Source organism: Dromiciops gliroides, chromosome 4, assembly GCF_019393635.1.
Source record: "Dromiciops gliroides isolate mDroGli1 chromosome 4, mDroGli1.pri, whole genome shotgun sequence".
Lineage (NCBI taxonomy): Eukaryota > Metazoa > Chordata > Mammalia > Microbiotheria > Microbiotheriidae > Dromiciops > Dromiciops gliroides.
In genome coordinates, this window is record NC_057864.1 from 181,468,706 (window position 1) to 181,489,251 (window position 20,546).

The 20,546-nt window shown below is 41.5% G+C and overlaps 1 protein-coding gene across 1 annotated transcript; it reads left to right on the top strand.

The window, feature by feature from the left end:
* Window positions 1-2,173: 2,173 nt before the first annotated feature.
* Window positions 2,174-11,329, top strand: LOC122754389 (keratin, type I cuticular Ha2-like). The gene is made up of 7 exons (XM_044002781.1): window positions 2,174-2,677; window positions 4,637-4,719; window positions 4,885-5,041; window positions 7,391-7,552; window positions 7,635-7,760; window positions 9,141-9,361; window positions 11,209-11,329. The coding sequence occupies exons 1-7, from the start codon at window positions 2,174-2,176 to the stop codon at window positions 11,327-11,329; spliced, it is 1,374 nt and encodes a 457-aa protein (XP_043858716.1).
* The last annotated feature ends 9,217 nt before the right edge of the window (window positions 11,330-20,546 follow it).

A 20,546-nucleotide genomic window follows, 5' to 3' on the forward strand; every position in this document is an offset into this window, starting at 1 on the left:
AATGAATCCAGACAGGTATCTCTGGCATTTGATTTCCTTCTCATTGTTCTCTGTTCCCCTCCCCTCTTCCCCCAAAGGCTCCTTCAGCACCCTCAGCAACTTTTGCTTATCTGGGTCTATTAGGAGTTCCTAGGTTGGACATATTGGCCATTAGATCAGACTTAGCTTTTCATGAATCTTCTTCTTCAGATAGTGACCCCACTGCTATTCCTGGTGTTAGGGCCAAATTAGCATTTTGATTGTCAATCCAGAATTCTTTCCATTTTTGTAATTAGAAACACCTATTCTCTGACAGCTAGGTCACTGTGGCTCAGTGGATAGGACACTGGGCCTGGAGTCAGGAAGACCTGGTTCAAGTCTGTTCTCAGACAGTTACTAGCTTTGTGACCCTGGGCAAGTCACTTAACTTCTGTTTGCCTTAATCCACTGGAGAAGGAAATGGCAAATCACTCTGGTATTTTTGCCAAGAAAGTTCTATGGACTGAACTGGTATGCTATGGTCCACAGGGCCATGAAGACTCAGACATGACCAAATAATAATAATTCTCTGACATCATTCCTTGAGTAACATTATATCACAGAAAGCTGTCTGCACTGAAGGTGTCTATTCACACTATTTGCATGTTAAAAGCTTGAACTCTGATCTGGAGGGAAACTTCCTGATAAATGGATTTCTCATATGATATCTCTATGTGTTTATCATGCTTCTGCTTGAGCACATTTAGTGATGGGGAACTCACTATCTTATGAGGCATCTCATTTCATTTTTATAGAGCTCTAATTGGTAGGAAATTCATCCTCAGATTGACCTGAAATTTAACTGCAATTTCTTCTTTTTTTTTTTTTTTTGCGGGGCAATGGGGATTAAGTGACTTGCCCAGGGTCACACAGCCAGTAAGTGTCAAGTGTCTGAGGCCGGATTTGAACTCAGGAACTCCTGAATCTAGGGCTGGTGCTTTATCCACTGAGCCACCTAGCTGCCCCCCTAACTGCAATTTCTACCTTGTTACTTCCATTCCAATTCTATCCTCTGGGGCCAAGGAGAGTAAGTCTAATCTCTTTTTCATGTGATAGATAGCTCTTCACATATTTGAAGATTGCTCTCTTAAGGTAGAAGGAGGTTCTTTTTGGATCTGTCTTTCTTTCTTCCTGAAGTGACCTCTATCCAGGGCTGTGTTGGAGTCAACTTGAACCAGTTAGCAAGAGCCAATTGTTAAATTATCAGTGTAATCAATTATACCTTAGAACTGGGCAAATGTTATAATCAAGATTTGATTTATTATTTTTTGATTGTCTAGACTTAAGAAAGTGATGGAAGAAATGTTAATTAATGCAGATCAAACCTGGGTCCATTCTTTCTTTCTAGAAAGGCACTTTTAAATGTTTGCCAGCACATCTTTGCCTTTATCTTCTTCATCACAGGAAAGCAAAGGCAGATGATCTGCCAACAAGTTCTTTCCCATAATATTCACCTGCTTCTCCAAGCCTGAAGCCTCAGCTCTTCCCATTCCCAATAGGATCCTACTGGACATGTTTCCCTACTATTCCCATAAATTTGTGTTTCTGTACTGCCTAATATAGTTCTTTATCTACAGAGAAGGAGGTTGTAAAGAGGCCCTTCCATCCTCAGCTGGTCCATTCTATTTTGTCTTCTGCCTCATTGTAAGTTTCCCATTCCCAGTATCATTGGAACTTCTTCCTCCCACATTGTTCTGTCTTAAAGAGGTCTTCAGCATGCCCTCATTATAGGCAGTGATCAGTGTGCCCCATAACTGCAAACTTTCCCAGGGCCCTGAGCAGTGGGGGCTAGGCCTGCTACTGCCAGGGGGCTGGGAAGGTGGGTGATGCTCCACCCCAGTAATGAGGGTCAAAGAAACCCATTTGGGCCTTTGAAGATGTGTCCTGAAGCTTTTCCTCTGACTATCAATAAAAGGAGCTCTGAGTCCTCTCTGCTTAAATGACAAGCCTGGGATGGTTTATGAGCAATGGAACCTCCTTATTGGAAATTAAATAACAAATTAATTACTAGCTTCCTTGGATGCTGAGTGTAAACACAAACAATATCATCCAGGACCTTTCTTGACTGATGCTCCCTCTCTGACATCCTCCACAGTATAAAAGGCTTTTAGAAGATTAAGTACCGAAGACACCAGCAGCACAAGCCCCTCACACCATGACATCCAACTGCTGCGTCACAACCACTGGCTCTCTGGGGACAGCCAAGGGCTGCACTAGGGCTGCCTCAGTCTGTTCCACCAGCATGAGCTGCCGACCTGAGGTCTGCATGTCCTACATCTGCCAGCCTGTGGGCTACGTGCCCAGCATCTGCCTGCCCACCACCTACCGGCCAACCAGCTGCCTCCCTAAGACCTACTTGTCATCCTCCTGTCGGCCAAGCAGCTGTCGTCCATCCTGCTCCTTACCGGGAAGCTGCGGCATCCCTTGCTCTGTGGGGGGCTGCAGCTGGTACTGTGATAGTGTCTTCAATGGCAATGAAAAAGAGACCATGCAGTTCCTCAATGACCGCCTGGCCAACTACCTGGAGAAGGTGCGGCAGCTGGAGCAAGAGAATGCTAACCTGGAGAACAAGATTCAGGAAGCCTGCCAGTCCCAAATGCCCACCATGTGTCCTGATTATCAGTCTTATTTCAGGATTATCGAGGAACTCCAACAGAAGGTAATGGCTGATTCTTGGTCAACCATCATCAACTAATTGCATAAAAGCATGTGTAATATCACCATAGAGGTACTATGGTACAGTAGAAAGGACATTTCATTTGGATTCAGACATGGGTTTAATTCACAGAGCTGACATACATTAACTGGGTGAGCTTGGGTAGTTTACTTTAGCTTGGAGGCAGCAGATAGAGTTCTATCCTTGGAACTAAGAAGATTTGAGTTAAAATCTGGCCTTAGATACTTACTAGCTGTGTGATCCTGGACAAGTCACTTAACCTCTGTCTGCCTCAATTTTTTCATAGTAGTGGTAGTGGTAGTAGTAGTAGTAGTAGTAGTAGTAGTAGTAGTGGCAACTAGATGTCTTACTGGATAGATTACTAGGCCTGGAATCAGGAAGACCTGAATTCAAATCTGACCTCATACTCTTACAAGCTATGTGACCTTGTGCAAGTCACTTAATTTCTGCCTTGGAGGCAGCTAGGTGGCTAAATGGATAGAGTACTGGGCCTGGAGTAAGGAAGACCTGAGTTCAAATCTGGTCTCAGACATTTACTAGTTTGTGACCCTGGGCAAGTCACTTAACTTCTATTTGCCTTAATCTACTGGAGAAGTCTTTACCAAGAAAACCCCATGGCCAGTATTGGTGTGCTGTGGTCCATGGGATCACAAAAAGTTGGACATGATTGAACCACAGCTATGAGTATTATTATTATCATTGTTATCATCTCTCTGGGCCCACATTTCTTATAAGTAAAATGAAGGGGTTGGACCAAATGACCTCTAAAATATCCTCCAACTCCAAAGTTAGGGTTCTATAATTTTGTGAACCAAAAGGACATCCTGGATGCTGTCTCCCAGTAGTTTAACATATGAAGAGGAAAGATGTGTGCCTAGAGAATGGTATTGTCTCCTATTCTGGGACATTTTCCTTATTTGTAGTACATTGTACTTGAACAGAAGTTTGGAGACCTTGATTCTTGTCCTGTCTTTGTTGCTGCATGGCTATATGACCCTGGGCAAACCACTTCTCCTTTCTGTGCCTCAGTTTCCTCCTTTGTAAAGTGAGGGGGTGGGGTTGGATGAGATAGAGTCCTAATCTTGTAGAAAGTTAAAGCTGGAAGGGATCCTGGGGATTATCTTTGGCAATGCCACACTCCCATTCAGTGAGAGGCACTGTTGTGTAGTGTAAAGACCATTAGGCTTTCAGAAAAGAGCATCAGCACAATTATTAGATGTGTGACCTTGAGCAAGTAACTTAACCTCTTTGAGACTCAGTTTCCTTATTTGTAAAATGTGGGTAGTAATATCTGAACTATCTACCACACAGGAGTATTGTGGAACGTAAAAGTATTATAGAAACATGAGTTACTGCTACTACCAGTAAGTCCCATTATAAATATGGAGATTGAGGTCCTAAGAGGTCATACAACATGTTAGGGACATTTCTACGACCTCTAAACTTTTCTCTAATTCTAAAATTCTATGAATTTCTCTTTTACTGACACTTGACCAACTGTGTTAAAAATGAGGAGCAGTCTTTTTTTTCTTTGTCTGCAGCTATGAAGTAAAAATTATGGGAAACTTCTAGTGTGGGAACTCCCTTCACTGGTATAGGGCAACTCTTCTGCCCAGGTCAATGTGAGGTTGGGACAGCCAATGTGTGTCAAGAGTCACAGCTCAAACCTAGGTCTTTCTGACTCTAAGGTTGGCCTTCTATAACCACATGGCTTCTTATAAAGTTATGAAATAGAAATCTGGCATTCTCCAGTAATCTGAGACTCATGAAGTGTCCTGAAGTTCTTCAAGGTGGTTTTCCTGCTCTTCCTCCCTTTGGGAAATTTTCTATCAGAGGGAATGAACTTTTGCTGAGTCTTGGCCTTTTTCTGATACTCAGTCTGATAACTTTTATTTTTATTCTCTTTCCAAGCCAATTATTATTTGTGCCCTTCCTCCTCAGGTTCTGTGCACCAAGGCAGAGAATGCCAGGATGGTTGTGCAGATTGACAATGCCAAGCTGGCTTCTGATGATTTCAGAACCAAGTGAGTAGGGATAGGTTAAGATCCAGACCGATGGCCACCTTTCCTGCCATGTTGGCTTGGCTTGCTATTCTACAGGGGCTGGGAAAATGCTGGGTGGTTCATTCCTTCTGGGGAGTGAAATTCAGCTTCATCTGTTCAGTCTCTGGGTCTGTTCTGTGCATGTAGGTATGAGACAGAAGTGTCCCTGCGCCAGTTGGTAGAGGCTGACATCAATGGCCTGCGTAGGATCCTCGATGAACTGACCCTGTGCAAGGCTGATCTGGAGGCCCAGGTGGAGTCCCTGAAGGAGGAGCTGCTCTGTCTCAAGAAGAATCATGAAGAGGTAAGACCTTTGGACAATCCCAGGTAAAGCAGGAAAGGTGCCTTTGGGCAGGCGTCCCATCTTTCCAACCCTTAAAGATAAGGGCATTGAGCTTGGTGATCTTTAATCAGAGTACCCTAGACTCAGAGCTATGGTGGTCATTCAGTTCAACCTTGTTATTTTACAGATGAAAAAACTTACACTCAGAGAGGGTTTGCCCATGATCATACAAGCAGTAAGAGATAATAATAAGGGGGCAGCTAGGTGGCACAGTGGATAGAGCACTGGTCCTGGAGTCAGGAGGAACTGAGTTCGAATCTGACCTCAGACACTTAGCACTTACTAGCTGTGTGACCTTGTGCAAGTCACTTAACCTCAATTACCCTGCAAAAAAAAAGATAATAATAATAATAATAGCTAACATTTATATAGTGTTTGCTATGGCCAAGCTGTGTGCTAAGCCCTGGGGGCTACAAAGAAAGGCAAAACCAGCAACCATTCTTTTTTTTTTTTTTTCCGGGGCAATGGGGGTTAAGTGACTTGCCCAGGGTCACACAGCTAGTAAGTGTCAAGTGTCTGAGGTCAGATGTGAATTCAGGTCCTCCTGAATCTAGGGCCGGTGCTTTATCCACTGCGCCACCTAGCCACCCCCAAACATTCTAATGATACCATGAGCAGATAGATTGTTCAGCATACACCAGATACCTGTCAGGTAGATAGAGGGTAATCTGAGGGCTCTATCAGCCTGAGCACCAAGAAAGCCCCAATGCCACTGAGATTTTTGTTTCCTTCATGAGGTTAAATGCCTTTCCATCCCCTGCTCAGGGCAGAAGAAATCAGGGCAAAAATCTAACAAGTCACTACTAATTCTGGCCAGTCTTTACTACAGGTTTGCTTGAGAAATAACAGTCAGTCATCAAGAGTTTATTGAGCCCTCCCAGGGAGCATAATATTAACATGAATCATTCTGGTCTAATAGGGGAGAGCAGGGAAACTCATCCTAAAGACCCATGTTAAGTACCTGGGCTTCCTCTGAAGACTCTATCAGAAGCAACTTTCTTTTGAAGCGAAGTCTGGGAGCAGGCTTGTATTTGGCCCACAGAATACTGAAATCTCAGGCTTGAAGTAGACCTCCCACCTAGTGTGGAAATCATCCTGAGACATGGTCATCTGGTCTCTGTTTGAGTATAGGTGGTACTCTCCAACCTCAGTCCTTGTGAAATAAGTATAACCTGGTGCCTCCCTTCTTTGAGTCATTTTTTTCAGTCATTCTGACTCTTTATGACCCCATTTGGGGTTTTCCCTCATTGCGAGGGGGAAAGGGTGTAATAAGGTCAGACCTCCACTTTAGCAGTTTTTTGGGGGGTGGGGCAATGAGGGTTAAGTGACTTGCCCAGGGTCACACAACTAGTAAGTGTCAAGGGTCTGAGGCTGGATTTGAACTCAGGTCCTCCTGAATCCAGGGCCGGTGCTTTCTCCACTGTGCCACCTAGCTGCCCCCCCACCCCAGGCTTTCACTTTAGAACAATCATCTTAGCAGCTGAATGGACATGGATTGGAATGGGGAGGGATGAGGTTATGAGACCAATTAGAAAGCCCTTACTATTTTGTTCAGGGGAGAGATAAGGGTCTGAACTAGGGTGGTGGCTATGAGAACAGAGAGAAGGGGGTGTGTATAAGCGATGCTGTGAAGGTAGATGTGACAATATCTGGACAAAGTGAGTGAGAATGAGGATTTGAGGGTGACATAATGGTTGTAGGCCTAGGTGACTGGGAAAGTTGTAGTGCCTTTGCCAGAAATATGAAACATTGGAAAAGAGAACAGTCTAGGGGAGTGGAAGGGAAGATAATGAGTTTTGTTCTGGACATGTTGAATTTTAGGTGTATATGGGACATCCAGTTCAAGATATACAAAAAGCATTTGGTGATTAAGAGCTTAGCATGGAGATGATGACTGAACCCATGGAAACTAATGAAATTGCATTATTGCTCCATAATGGGAATTCTCTATAAAATGAAATCACAGATGCAGGGGATATAAAAACAAAAGGAAACAGTCCCTGCCCCTCACAGAGTTTACATTATACTTCTTTGTTTTGGGCATAGAACACCTTCCCCTCCCCCCCTTTTTTTTGCAGGGCAATGAGGGTTAAGTGACTTGCCCAAGGTCACACAACTAGTAAGTGTCAAGTGTCTGAAGTCAAATTTGAACTCAGGTCCTCCTGAATTCAGGGCTGTTGCTTTATCCACTGTGCCACCTAGCTGCCCCTAGAGCACCTTTCCTTAAGCTTCTTTGTATCTCCTTGAGGGAGGAGAGGCAGTATTTTGTGGGATTGCATACTTGGCCTTGGAACTCTTGTGCCTTTGCAGGAAGTCAATGCCCTTCGCTGTCAGCTTGGGGACCGGCTCAACATTGCAGTGGATGCTGCTCCTCCGGTTGACCTGAACAGGATGCTGGAAGAGATGAGGTGCCAGTATGAGACCGTGGTGGAGAACAACCGCAGAGATGTGGAGGAGTGGTTCAATGCTCAGGTGGGTTTCTCCCAGGGATTCCAGTGTCCTTGAGAAGAGAATGATGGCATTTTCAAATATCTTGTGTCTACTTGGGTTTCAGATGGAGGAACTCAACCAGCAAGTGAACACAAGCTCAGAGCAGCTCCAAGGCTACCAGTCAGACATCATTGATCTGAGGCGTGCCATTAATGCTCTGGAGATTGAGCTGCAGGCCCAGCATAGCATGGTGAGTACAGCTGGGGCTCTCGCCTCTTGAGAAATGCAGAAAACAACATGTCACCAGGCAACAGACAAGTGTATGCACATCCCATTACCTATTTCAATTAAGTTCTCTGTTCTTACAGATGATATCCATCACTGAACAGTGGTTTAGTTCCCCATGTCAAAAAAAAAAGAGATAGAAATCAATCCTCAGCCTTTAAGGGGACCTTCAGACAACTGAGATGTTAATCTAGCCCAGGAGTTCTTAATTATTTGTGTGTGTGTGTGTGTGTGTGTGTGTGTGTGTGTGCGCGCGTGTGTATCATGTACCCCTTTGGCAGACTGATAAAGCCTCTGGACCTCTCCTCAGAATAAAATTTTTAAGTGCATAAAAATAAAATACACAGAATTAAAAAGAAAACCAATCATGTTGAAATATAGTCATCAAAATATATATTTTTAAAATAACTTCATGGACCTCAGGTTAAGAATCCCTAGTCTAGGAGGCAGCTAGGTGGCACAGTAGATAAAGCACTGGCCCTGGATTCAGGAGGACCTGAGTTCAAATCTGGCCTCAGACACTTGACACTTACTAACTGTGTGACCCTGGGCAAGTCACTTAACCCTCATTGCCCCCGCCAAAAAAAAAAAAAAGAATCCCTAATATAACAACTTTTAGCTTCTGGACACATTGTTTAGTCCTTTTCAGTTGCATCTGACTCTTTGTGACCCACTTTGGGGTTTTCTTGGCAAAGATACTAGAGTAGTTTGCTGTTTCCTTCTTCAGTTCATTTGATAGATGAGGAAACTGAAGCAAACAGGATTAAATAACTTGCCCAGGGTCACATGATTAGTGTCTGAGGCCAAATTTGAACTCAGGTCTTCCTATCTCTAGGCCTGGCATGCTATCCATTGTGCTACCTGCTCTGGACACATAGTAGGCACTTAATAAATGCTAGTTGACTGATTGTGTTCTCTAAAGATGCATCATAGGACATTAGAGTTGGAAGAGCTTTCAGAGACCATACATTCCTAAGTGACATTTATACACAACTGTGTATTCCACTCACATTAGCCTACTTGGATCTCACAGTGATCCTGAGAGGTCAGTATTGCACATAGTAGTAACTCAATTTTTCAGATGTGTTAGTTCATACAAGTTTTCCCAAGTTTCTCTGAATCCTTAGTTGTAATTTCCTGAACCACAGTGGTTCAGCCATCCCCCAGTTGATGGGCACCCACCCACTTGGTTTCCCATTTCTCATCACCACAAGTGTTGCTATTTTGCTATTTCTAGGGCCTTTGAGGGATCATTTTCCTTGATAGGAGATCTGGACTTCTGGGTTTGATTTACAATACGGAGATGGCCCTACCCCTCACAGTTATATCTCTTCTTTTTTTACAGAGAGATTCTCTGGAAAACACTCTAAATGAAACAGAAGCTCGCTACAGCTCCCAATTGACTCAGATGCAGTGCATGATCACTAATGTGGAGTCCCAGTTGGCTGACATTCGCTGTGACCTGGAGAGGCAGAACCAGGAGTATAAGGTCCTCTTGGATGTCAAGGCCCGTCTGGAGTGTGAGATTGCCACATACCACAGCCTTCTGGAGAGTGAAGACTGCAAGTAAGTGGGACAACCATCCTTAGTGGGCAGAGGGGAGGAAATAACCTGGAAAGCAATCAGGGTTTGAATACCTAGTGAACCAACAGCTTTAACTTCCTCAGAGAAGATATTTCATTGAGTCATAGGAATACAGGACTGAGCTGAAAAGGACATTAGAGGACATCTCTTTCAACCCTGCCATTTTATAATTGAGGAAACTGATACCTGGAAAAGTTTAAGTAACTTGTCCAGGTAGTAAGTGGCAGAGTCAGGATTTGAACCCAGTTCTTCTGACTCTAAATTCAGTGTACTTTCCAATTCTACACATAATGCTGGTATGCTCTGGGAGAGAAGAAACGTCATGTTTTTCATGTGGATGTTCCAAACCTAGAGTCCTAACTTCCTAACCATTGGCTGGCATGATGCCATTGAGTTAATGTAGTCCCTGAGAAGAACAGGCAAAAGATCTTGGTTTCAGTTCTGGCTCTACCATTCACTGGTTGTGTGACCTTGGGTGACTTTCTTTAAGCTCTGAGCCTCAGTTTCCTCACCTGTAAATGGCCTGGGGACTTCTCTTCTAGAAGTATCATGAGTCATAAATAAACTATGCAAAATCATCCTATGACATTGTAAAGTGCTAGATGAGGAAATAGAAAGTATTATTATTGGAGACCCTCGCTGAAAACACAACTGATTCCTCTGGCTTCTTTGATGTACTAGATGTGGTTCTGCTTCTCTGTAGTTCAGCATAAACTCTAGTTTTACTAGGTGCAATTTAATCCCCAGATATCTTGTGTAATGATTCCGTTTATTTTGCCCTCTCCATCTATACAGCTCAAGAACTATTGTATTGAAATATTTTACTCACCCCATAAGAAGTAGCATAGTACAGTAGATAGCAGACAGGGCAGCTAGATGGTCTAGTGGATAGAGCTCAGAGCCTGGAGTCAGGAAGACTAATTTTCCAGAGTTCAAATCCAGCTTCAGACCCTTACTAGCTGTGCGACCCTGGACAAGTCACTTCACCCTGTTTGCCTCAGTTTTCTGTTTCCTCACCTGTCAAGTGAGCTGGAGAAAGAAATGACAAACCACTCCAGGATCTCTGTCAAGAAAGCCCCAAATGGGGTCATGAAGAGTCAGACACGACTGAACAACAAAAACAGTAGATTAAACCTGGGCCTGGGGTCAGCAGGACCTATAATTGTCAGGGAAATTTCACATGCCAGTGGTGCAGAGTGATGAACAGTAAGGAGGAAGAGGGGATTCTATTAGAAACAATATTTCACTCCATACATTGTTCAGAGCCAGAAAAAAAACAGATTCTCTCACTGATTAAAGGAGCATAGGCTGTTTTTATAAGGAAACAGTTACAGCCATACGCAAGAGAAAACTAATAATTAAAAATAGATATGCATCATTAAATAATTGCCAGCTAGCTAAGAACACAGCTAACGAGGCTTCTTGGAATGTCTATGGTTTGCTCTGGATGTCCTGTTTAGTTTCAGTTATGCAGTCAAACATAGGGAAAAAAAATTAACTCAGTCAAGTTGAAAGTTTGCCTCCAGCACATATTGACTGTGTGACCCCGGGCAAGTCACGGAACTGCTCCTTGTCAGACCATTGTCTAAGACTCTAAAGTGGGAACTTCCTAATGAAATTACTGTCTCAAACCACCAACATTATCCAATCTCTCCTTTTAGTGGAACGTAAGCTCCCTAAAGACCAGGATTGTTTTTCATTTTGTCTCTGGATTAGAGGCATCGAGCAGAGACACTGGTGTGTAGTAAATACTTCATAAAAGCTTATTGAGTTGAAATCACTCTTACATACCATTCTAAATCTACTCCAAATGTTGTTTTCTCCTGCAGACTGCCCTGCAATCCATGTACTACTTCCTCTTCCTGTACGCCATGTGTATCCCGTGCTGTCTGTGTACCCCGCACTGTCTGTGTACCATGCACACCTTGTGCTCCCATGGGCCGGTACTGAAGTCTTTGTTTGGAATTGATGGGAATTCAAATGCAGATAAACTTTCTGGTGTCTCCTGAGACCTCTGGCCAATCAAGGTCAATAAAGTAGCCTGCAGATGACTGAAGCTTCCTCTGTACATGGCCATTACATACTAAGACTGTATTTTTCAAATTGTATATTTTGTCTTTTCATTGGTTGATGCATGCCTCTTTCCTGGTGGTTCCCATTTCTCTGCTATTTCAGAACCTCCAGAGAGAAATTAGTTTCAGCTTTTAACTGGCTAATAAACAATGCTATTTTCATGGACCCAGCAGACATCATTTTCTGTCTAAGTCATTTGTGTGACCATATTCCTTGGGTAGGTATGTACCTTTGGATTCACAGGGATGGGCCCCTATAATTCCTGGTTTCAATCAATTTACATGAATTTGTTAAGAATTTACAATGTGTGAGGCACTGTGCTAGGTACTGGGAGGGGGAGGGAGGACAGAACCAGTATGAGTTATGATTTTGGACAGTAATACATCATAATACAGTTGGGAGAATATGAGTACACATGTAAAAAGATCCCAGACAAACTGAAAACCAAAAGCCAATAACCAAAAATAAAACAAAACAAAAAAACCAAATCTTACAACATACAATCATAAATAGTAAGTCTCAAATATATGTGACGCAGTGGAAAAGAATAATCTGTCTCAAGTCAGATTTTCAGCCCTAGTGCTTACTACTTTATCTAAGGACCCCCTAAATCTGATCGAGATAGTAAGTGAGATAGGTGTAACAATTGGAATGACGCCACCTGCTGGAGACTTACTGTAGGAAAGCTCCCCCATGAGGAGAAGGCGCCTGAGGGCAAGGCCATGTGGCTTTTCTTTGGCGTCAGGAAGTGATATTTGCTTGTGGGAGGAAGAGGGAGCGAGGCTGGTGCTCTCACTCTCGACAGGAGGCTGGTGGAGAGTAGAGCTAGAAATGCTCTCTCCCTTTAATAGATAGATGAATCTAGGCCTTTCTCTTTCTCTTCACCAAATTCTTATTCTCCTTAATAAATGCTTAAAAGTCTAAACTCTTGCTAAAGCTTATAATTTATTGGCGACCACTCATTAGATATTTTAGACAGACTAGCTAGAATTTTAGCCCCTTACATAGGAGGGCTGAAGAAGAAGCTAGCACCTCCTATGGGGTATCCAGAAAAGACTTTGGGGCAGCTAAGATCTGAGGAGGGTTGCAAACATGGAAGGTTTGGATTTTGACTTGAAATAGGAGCTGAGTATTCCAGGTAGGCCAATGGTCAGGAAAAAAGGTATGATGGGGGTGCTTGGTGAGTAAATTAGTATTGGTGGAGGAGAGATCTTCTGTAGGCAAATAATCAGACATAAGCCTCGAAAGGTAGATTGGGTCCAGGCTGTTTGAGAGCCTTGAATACTTCCTTGTAGATCTTGGATTTTATCTTATGGGTAATGGAGACCTTTTAAGGGTTTTGAGCTGGGAAGTGATACTATAAAAACAATACTTTTCTAGTGTCACTTAGGGGATATATTGAAGAAGGAAGGGATCAGTTAGGAGGTATCTGCAGTAGTTCTGATGTGAGGTGATGAGGGTGTGGAGTAGGGTGGTGACAGGGAGAAGAGAAAATAAAGAAGGACTTAAGGGACTTGGTGAAAGATGAACCAACACAGCTTTGCACTAATTGATAGGTGGGGTAATGAAAGGAAGAGAAGAATTAACGGACCTCTGGGAGAGGTAGACATCACTAATGCTACTTTGGAACAAGCTATTAAAATATACCACATAATAATCAGGGATCATGTTTCTATTCAGAGTTGCCTTCCGGCCTTTCCAATTAATTGTGAAAAATGGATAATATCTTATGCTGCTTGAGGTGTTCCAAGAGAGAATTTACACGCAATGGTTGGCAGTCCAAGGCATGCACCTAAAAGATGGGAACGGGGGCGTGCTTTGCTTGGCAAATCTACATATATTCATTAGCTTTATGGTAGGGTGAAACTGATTACTTGGAGTAGAGGTTGGGAGTAGCTGTGGTTATAGAAGAGAAGAGCAGCAAGTCTGGATTTAAGAGACATTGGTGTAATGGAAAGAGTCCTAGAGCGGTAGTCAGAGGTTGTTCTTGTTCAGTTGTTTCAGTCATGTCCAACTCTTTGTGACCCTATTTGGGGTATTCTTGGCAAAGATACTGGAGTGGTTTGACACTTCCTTCTCCAGTTCATTTTACAGATGAGAAAACTGAGGCACACAGGGTTAAGTGACTTATCCAGGGTCACACAGCTAGTAAGTGTCTGAGGCCAGATTTTAACTCAGATCTTCCTGACTCTAGGCCTGGGACTATCCACTGTTCCAACTGTCTAGACAGAGAACCTGAGTTCAAATCCCTCTATGGGCTTTACTATCTCTATAACCTTAGGCAAGTTACTTAACCTCTCTTAGCCTCAGTTTCCTCATGTGTAAAATAAGGGAGTTGAATGAGATGGCCTTTGAGGTCCTTTCCAGATTTAGGCTGATGATTCAGTGACCCGTGTGTGAATCCAAGAATGAACACCACTAACTTAGAGACATTGGATAAGTCATCTAACCTCTAAGGACTTTGTTTTCACCATTAGTAAAGTGAAGGGATTAAAAAAGGATGAGCTCTGAGATCTCTGGCAGCTCTGAATCTTTGTTCTAATGATCCTGGTTAACTGAGCATGAACTTTTTTGTTCCCTCGTTGAAAAGGCTTTCTAAAATGCCTTCTGCTTAAGTGAGTAGATCTTTTTCCTAAGAGTGAAGTAGTGCAAATTTGAGTCCTATGCTCATTGGCATACCTTTCAGGTTAGCTGAAGTTTTCTTGTATCTGGAAGGTGACAAATGGAAGCTGGCAAGGCTGAGAATCTGAAGCCCAGGGGCTGGATAGATTCCATGTCAGGCCAGGGAGCCTGACAGGAGATGAGAGGCAGGACATGGGTGGGCCCCTTCTCTTGGATCTCATCCCCTGGCCCTCTGGCGCACGCTTCTCACACTTTCCTTACCTCCATTCTCCACCCAGTGCTCATGCCTCTCAGGTCTTCTACATTGCTTAGAGATTACCTAAGTGATCTGTCTCATAGATTCATAGCATCCTGCTGTTGTAAGGGGCCTCAAAGGTCATGTAGTTCAAGCTGTATCCAAGCAAGAATATTCTCTTCATTATCCCCTGTATCCAGCATTGACTTGAAGATGTCTAGTGAGTGGGAAGTTTGCTACTCCTTCACATGATGGATAGTTCTAATTGTTAAGAAGCTATTCCTTTGGTCAAACCTAAATCTTCCTCTTGACAACTTCCTCTCATTATTACCTTGTTCTGCCCACTGGGGCCAAGATGAACTAGTCAAATTCTCTTTCATAGCATAGTCCTTTAAATGCGTTAATATAATTATCACGCCACTCCTGAATTTCCAGGTTAAGTATTCTCAGTTCCTTCAACCCATTCTCATGCAGCTTATCTCAAGGTCCTCCAGCTTCACTTTGGATGTTCCTCAACTTTCCTAAAATGTGACACTCAGAACTGAAAATGATACTCCAAATGTGGTCTGATCAGGGCGCAATGCGCTATTACCTTCCATTTTTAGAAATTGCACTTCTCTAGCAGCCACTAGGTGGTGCAGTAGACAGAATACTAGGCCTGGAGTCAAAATTCTCGAGTCTTCAGTCCAATAACCCTGTCAAAGAGGAAAATGAGCTTTTATGACACAAATATGGTGTTGATACCAAAACAGAGAAAGAAAATCATAGACTAATTTCCCTAATGAATATTGATGCAAAAATCTTAAATAAGATATTAGCAAGGAGATTACAGCAAGTGACCACCAGGATAATATACTATGACCAGGTGGCATTTATACCAGGAATGCAGGGCTGGTTCAACATTAGGAAAACTATTAACGTAATCAACCACATCAATAAGAAAACTAACCAAAATCATATGATTATCTCAATAAATGCAGAGAAAGCTTCTGACAAAATACAGCACCCATTCCTAATAGAAACACTAGAGAGCTTAGGAATAGGTGGAGCTTTCCTTAAAATAATAAGCAGTATCTATCTAAAACCATCAGCAAGCATTATATGTAATGGAGAAAAGTTAGAGGCCTTCCCAATAAGATCAGGGGTGAAACAGGGATGTCCATTATCACCTCTATTACTTAATATTGTACTAGAAATGTTATCTATAGCAATAAGAGAAGAAAAAGGAATTAAAGGAATTAGAATAGGCAAGGAGGAAATAAAACTATTATTCTTTGTAGATGATATGATGGTATACTTAGAGAATCCAAGAGAATCAACTAAAAATTACTTGAAACAATTAACAACTTTAGCAAAGTAGCAGGATATAAAATAAATCCACATAAATCATCAGCATTTCTATACATGACCAACATAGTCCAGCAGCAAGAGATAGAAAGAGAAATTCCATTTAAAGTAACAGAAGACAATATAAAATACTTGGGAGTCTACTTGCCAAGACAAACCCAGGAACTCTATGAACACGATTACAAAGTACTTTTTACACAAAGCAAATTGGATCTAAATAATTGGAAAAACATAAATTGGTCATGGATAAGCCAAGCTAATATAATAAAAATGACAATTCTACCTAAATTAATTTACATATTCAGTGCCATACCAATCAGACTACCTAAAAATTATTTTATAGAGCTAGAAAAAATAATAACAATTCACCTGGAAAAACAAAAGGTCAAGAATATCAAGGGAACTAATGAAAAAAATGCACAGGAAGGTGGGCTAGCTGTACCAAATCTGAAGCTTTACTATAAAGCGGCAGTCATCAGAACTATTTGGTACTGGCTAAGAAATAGAGTGGAGGATCAATGGAATAGGTTAGGCACAGGAGACACAGTAGTAAATGACTTTAGTAATGTACTGTTTGATAAACCCAAAGACTCCAGCTTCTGGGATAGGAACTCAGTATTTGACAAAAACTGCTGGGAAAACTGGAAGATAGTATGGCAGAAACTAGGCATAGACCAACATCTTACACCTTATACTAAAATAAGGTCAAAATGGGTACATGATTTAGACATAAAAGGTGATACCATAGGTAAATTAGGAGAGGAAAGAATAGTTTACCTCTCAGATCTTTGGAAAGGAGAACAGTTTATGACCAAACAAGAAGAGATAGAGAATATTATGAGATGCAAAATGAATGATTTTGATTACATTAAATTAAAAAGTTTTTGTACAAACAGAAGCAATGCACCTAAAATTAGAAGGGAGACAGAAAGCTAGGAAACAATTTTTATAGCTAGTATTTCTGATAAAGGCCTCATTTCTAAAATATATCGGGAACTAAATCAAATTTATAAGAATCCAAGTCATTCCCCAATTGAGAAATGGTCAAAGGATAAGAACAGGCAGTTTTCTGATGAAGAAATCAAAGCTATCTATTGCCATATGAAAAAAATGCTCTAAATCACTATTGATTAGAGAAATGCAAATTAAAACCACTCTGAGGTACCACCTGACACCTATCAGATTGGCTAATATGACAAAAAAGGAAAATAATAAATGTTGGAGAAGTTGTGGAAAAATTGAAACACTAATGCATTGTCGGTGGAGCTGTGAACTGATTCAACTATTCTGGAGAGCAGTTTGGAACTATGCCCAAAGGACTATAAAGCTGTGCATGCCCTTTGACCCAGCAATACCATTATTAGGTCTTTTTCCCAAAGAGATCATAAAAAGGGGAAAAGAACCCACATGTACAAAAATATTTATAGCTGCTCTTTTTGTGGTGGAAAGGAATTGGAAATTGAGGGGTTTCCCATCAAATGGGGAATGGCTGAATAAGTTGTGGTATATGAATGTAATGGAATACTATTGTGCTGTAAGAAATGATGAGTAGGTGGATTTCAGAGAAACCTGGAAGGACTTGCATGAACTGATGATGAGTGAGATGAGCAGAACCAGGAGAACATAGTACACAGTATCAACAACATTATGTGTTGATCAATTGTGATAGACTTGATTCCTCTCTGGTCCAAGATAGTTCCAAAGGACTCATGATGGAAAATGCTTTCCAAATCCAGAAAAAAAAAAAAGAACTGTGGAATCTAGATGCAGAATGAACCCATACTACTTCTATTGTTTTTTGTTGTTGTTTTTCTTTTTTGAGGTTTTTCCTTTTTTCTCTGATTCTTTTCTCATAACATGACTAATGCAGAAATATGTTTAATGTGATTGTACATATATAAACTATATCAGATTATCTGCTGTGTTGGGGAGGAGGTAGGGAGGGGAGGGAGGGAGAAAAATTTTAAACTAGAAATCTTATAAAAACAAATGTTGAAAACTATCTCTAAATGTAACTGGAAAATAATAAAATATTTATATGGAAAAAATAAAGACAAAGGGAAGAAAAAAATTAAAAAAAAAAAGGAAAATGAGGTCAGCGTGGCATAGCTTGTGCTTGCTGCCCTTCTGGGATCTCCATTTCATTTTTGATTGTTCACCATTTGTTCCTTTCATAATACATTGTAACCTTCTTCTGAGAATCAAAATTGAGCTCAGTAGCCTATAGCTTAAAGAGTCCATTCTCTCCCCACTTTTTAAAATATTGGGGCAATATTTTCCCTTCTCTGGATAATGCAGCTTTCCTGTTCACCATGATGCTATAGAGATCACTGATGGGCTCAGCAACCACACTAGCCAGTTCTTTTAGGACCCTTTTAGGGCCTGGTGACTTGAACTCATTGAGGGCAGATAAATTCTTTCTTCCTGTAATGATTGGAATGATGCCACCTACTGGAGACTTACTATAGGAAAGCTCCACCATGAGGAGAATGCCTCAGAGGGCAAGGCCATGTGGCTTTTCCTTGGCATCAGGAAGTGACTTTTGCTCATGGGTGCTGTCTATCAAGGCTACCAGCCAATCAACTTGAGGAGCCTCCTATTTTCTGGGAGGGGACAGGAAGGAGGAAAGAGGGCCTGCGCAGGGAGCTCTGTCTCTTTTTGGTTTATGACTTGATGGTGGTGGTGGCGGCAGAGGACTTCACAGGAAAATTGAGGAAAGATAGGAATGCCAGGCTGTTGGAATTCTGTTCTCAATCTTTCTCTTTATATCTTTCAATAAGCTCTTAAAAACTCAAACTTGTTTTATCAGTGATTTTAGTCAGTTTCCCCCAAAACTGGGGGAACAGATTAGAACCCACATTTAGAATCTTAAATGACACATTCCCGACTCCCTATTAATTTTGGCTTTATTTCCCCATTTGTCATATTTGCTCTGTTCTTTCTAGTGTGAAGGGTATTTGGCAAAAGCTAAAGCTTCCTGTCCACTGTCCATTATCATCCTCTCATCTATCCTGAGTAAAAATTAGTTATTTCTTCAATGCTCCTCTTTCCTTCAATATAGCTAAAAACCTCTATAATCCTTCTCATTCTAGTGCCTTCCCTCTGTTGATTATCTCCAATTTATCCTGTTTTGTACATAGCTATTTGCATGTTGTCTCTCCCATTAGACTGTGATGTCAAATCTTTTGCCTTTCTTTATATCACCAGCTTTTAGCATGATGCCTGACATACAGTAGTAGATGCATAATAAATGCTAATTGATTAACTATCTTTGGTGTTATTTTTTCTCACTAGCCTTCACTGGTCCTTCCCCCACATCCATTACTCTCACACATCTATTGTTTGACAGCCCTACCTTCAGGACCTACCTTCTGTCCAAGGTAATAAGTGTCCCCTTCACCCACAAAATGATCTCTGCTTCCTAAAATGTCACATGCCACTTTGCTCTGGACCTTTCTCTTTTGGACTTAGGCTCTTAGCATCATGGTCAGAGCTAGAAGGGACTTTAGAAGTCACTGGGTACAAACTCTTCATTTAAAGAGGTGACTGACCCATTTAAGATCAAAAGGTAGTGTGAGAAATGATTATTTGTAACCAATGTCTTTGAGATTCAGCCCTGACTTCTCCCACATTCTTTCATAGTCCTGACTTCCCCCCTCCCCAAATTCTTCTTGATAAGATTCAATTGACTCTCTTTTATTCTGGTGGGGCTGTAAACCTCTCAGAATTTGGTCTGGGGTGGAGATTCCCATTGTGTTCTGCTAAGGTGACAGATCTTTTGTTTAGAAAAGAAGGCCTCTCCTCCAGGAAGAGTTCATTAAGAATCACTTACTGAAGAAGCTATGTATTCTTTTTTTTTTAAAGCTATATATTCTTTGAATAGTTAGCCCAAAGTTGGGAGTGGTCTGGTGTAGCCCTTCATTTTAATAGAGCCTACCTCCAAATTAAGTTGACCAATCAGATTTGATTGCTGATCAATGGACCACCTCTTATCCCAAACAGCATAAAAACCTGAAGAAACAGCCGTGTGGTCTCTTTTTTTCTTTTTGAACTATGAGAAGTTAAAAAGCCATCTTTGTTCATCTCTTACTGGTCATGATTCATAAACATGATTATAATAATATACTCAGAATTTTGTCTTTTGTAATTATTTTATTTGTCACCATAGTAGTAAGTGGCAGAGGTGGGATTTGAACCCAGGACCCCTGAGTCCAACTCTAGCAGTCTTTACATTGCACAACATTATCCCATTCTTTCTTGCATCATAGTTATTTAACAGAGTAAAGACAGGAAGGAACTTATAAGTCATTCTGTCCATCCTCCTCCTATTACAGATGAGGCAACTGAGTTTCAGAGAAGTTAAATGGCTTGCTTATTGTCCCTCAGGGAGCTAGTTAGCAAACCTGGGATTTGAACCCAGTGCTCTTTCTTCTATAACATCTATTACAAGTGACTTGTATGATCACCCTTTAGAGTACCTTTAGAGCAGAGCCTACTCTCATAACTTTGTATCCTATGCCTTACAAAGAGCTCTGCAAACAGTAGGTGCTTAATAAATGTTTGAATTGTCAAGATGATGTGGCTTGAACAACAACAATTTATTTCTCTGACCTTTTCAATTTTCTTAACTATTTCATACTTCACTTTCTCTCATCCACCTTCCAGGACTCTCAAGTTTTATTTTTTGTTTTGTTTTGTTTTGAAATTTCATGGTAACAAGAATTACCAGTTTCTTTTATCTTTCATTCCCCAAAGCCAGGACACACTACCCAGTTTCTTCCTTTCCCCCCAGATCTCACTGCCTCCCAGGGGCTTCCAATTTAGATCTCAGATGTGAGGGAAAAATCCGTCCTCTTCTCAATAATTCTCAGGAATTTAGCAGCGAAGTGA

Coding starts and splice junctions, on each gene's coding strand:
- LOC122754389 (XM_044002781.1), top strand. CDS start 2,174: ATGACATCCAACTGCTGCGTCACAACCACTGGCTCTCTGGGGACAGCC. Junction 2,678..4,636: donor TCGAGGAACTCCAACAGAAG/GTAATGGCTGAT, acceptor CTTCCTCCTCAG/GTTCTGTGCACCAAGGCAGA. Junction 9,362..11,208: donor CTGGAGAGTGAAGACTGCAA/GTAAGTGGGACA, acceptor TTTCTCCTGCAG/ACTGCCCTGCAATCCATGTA.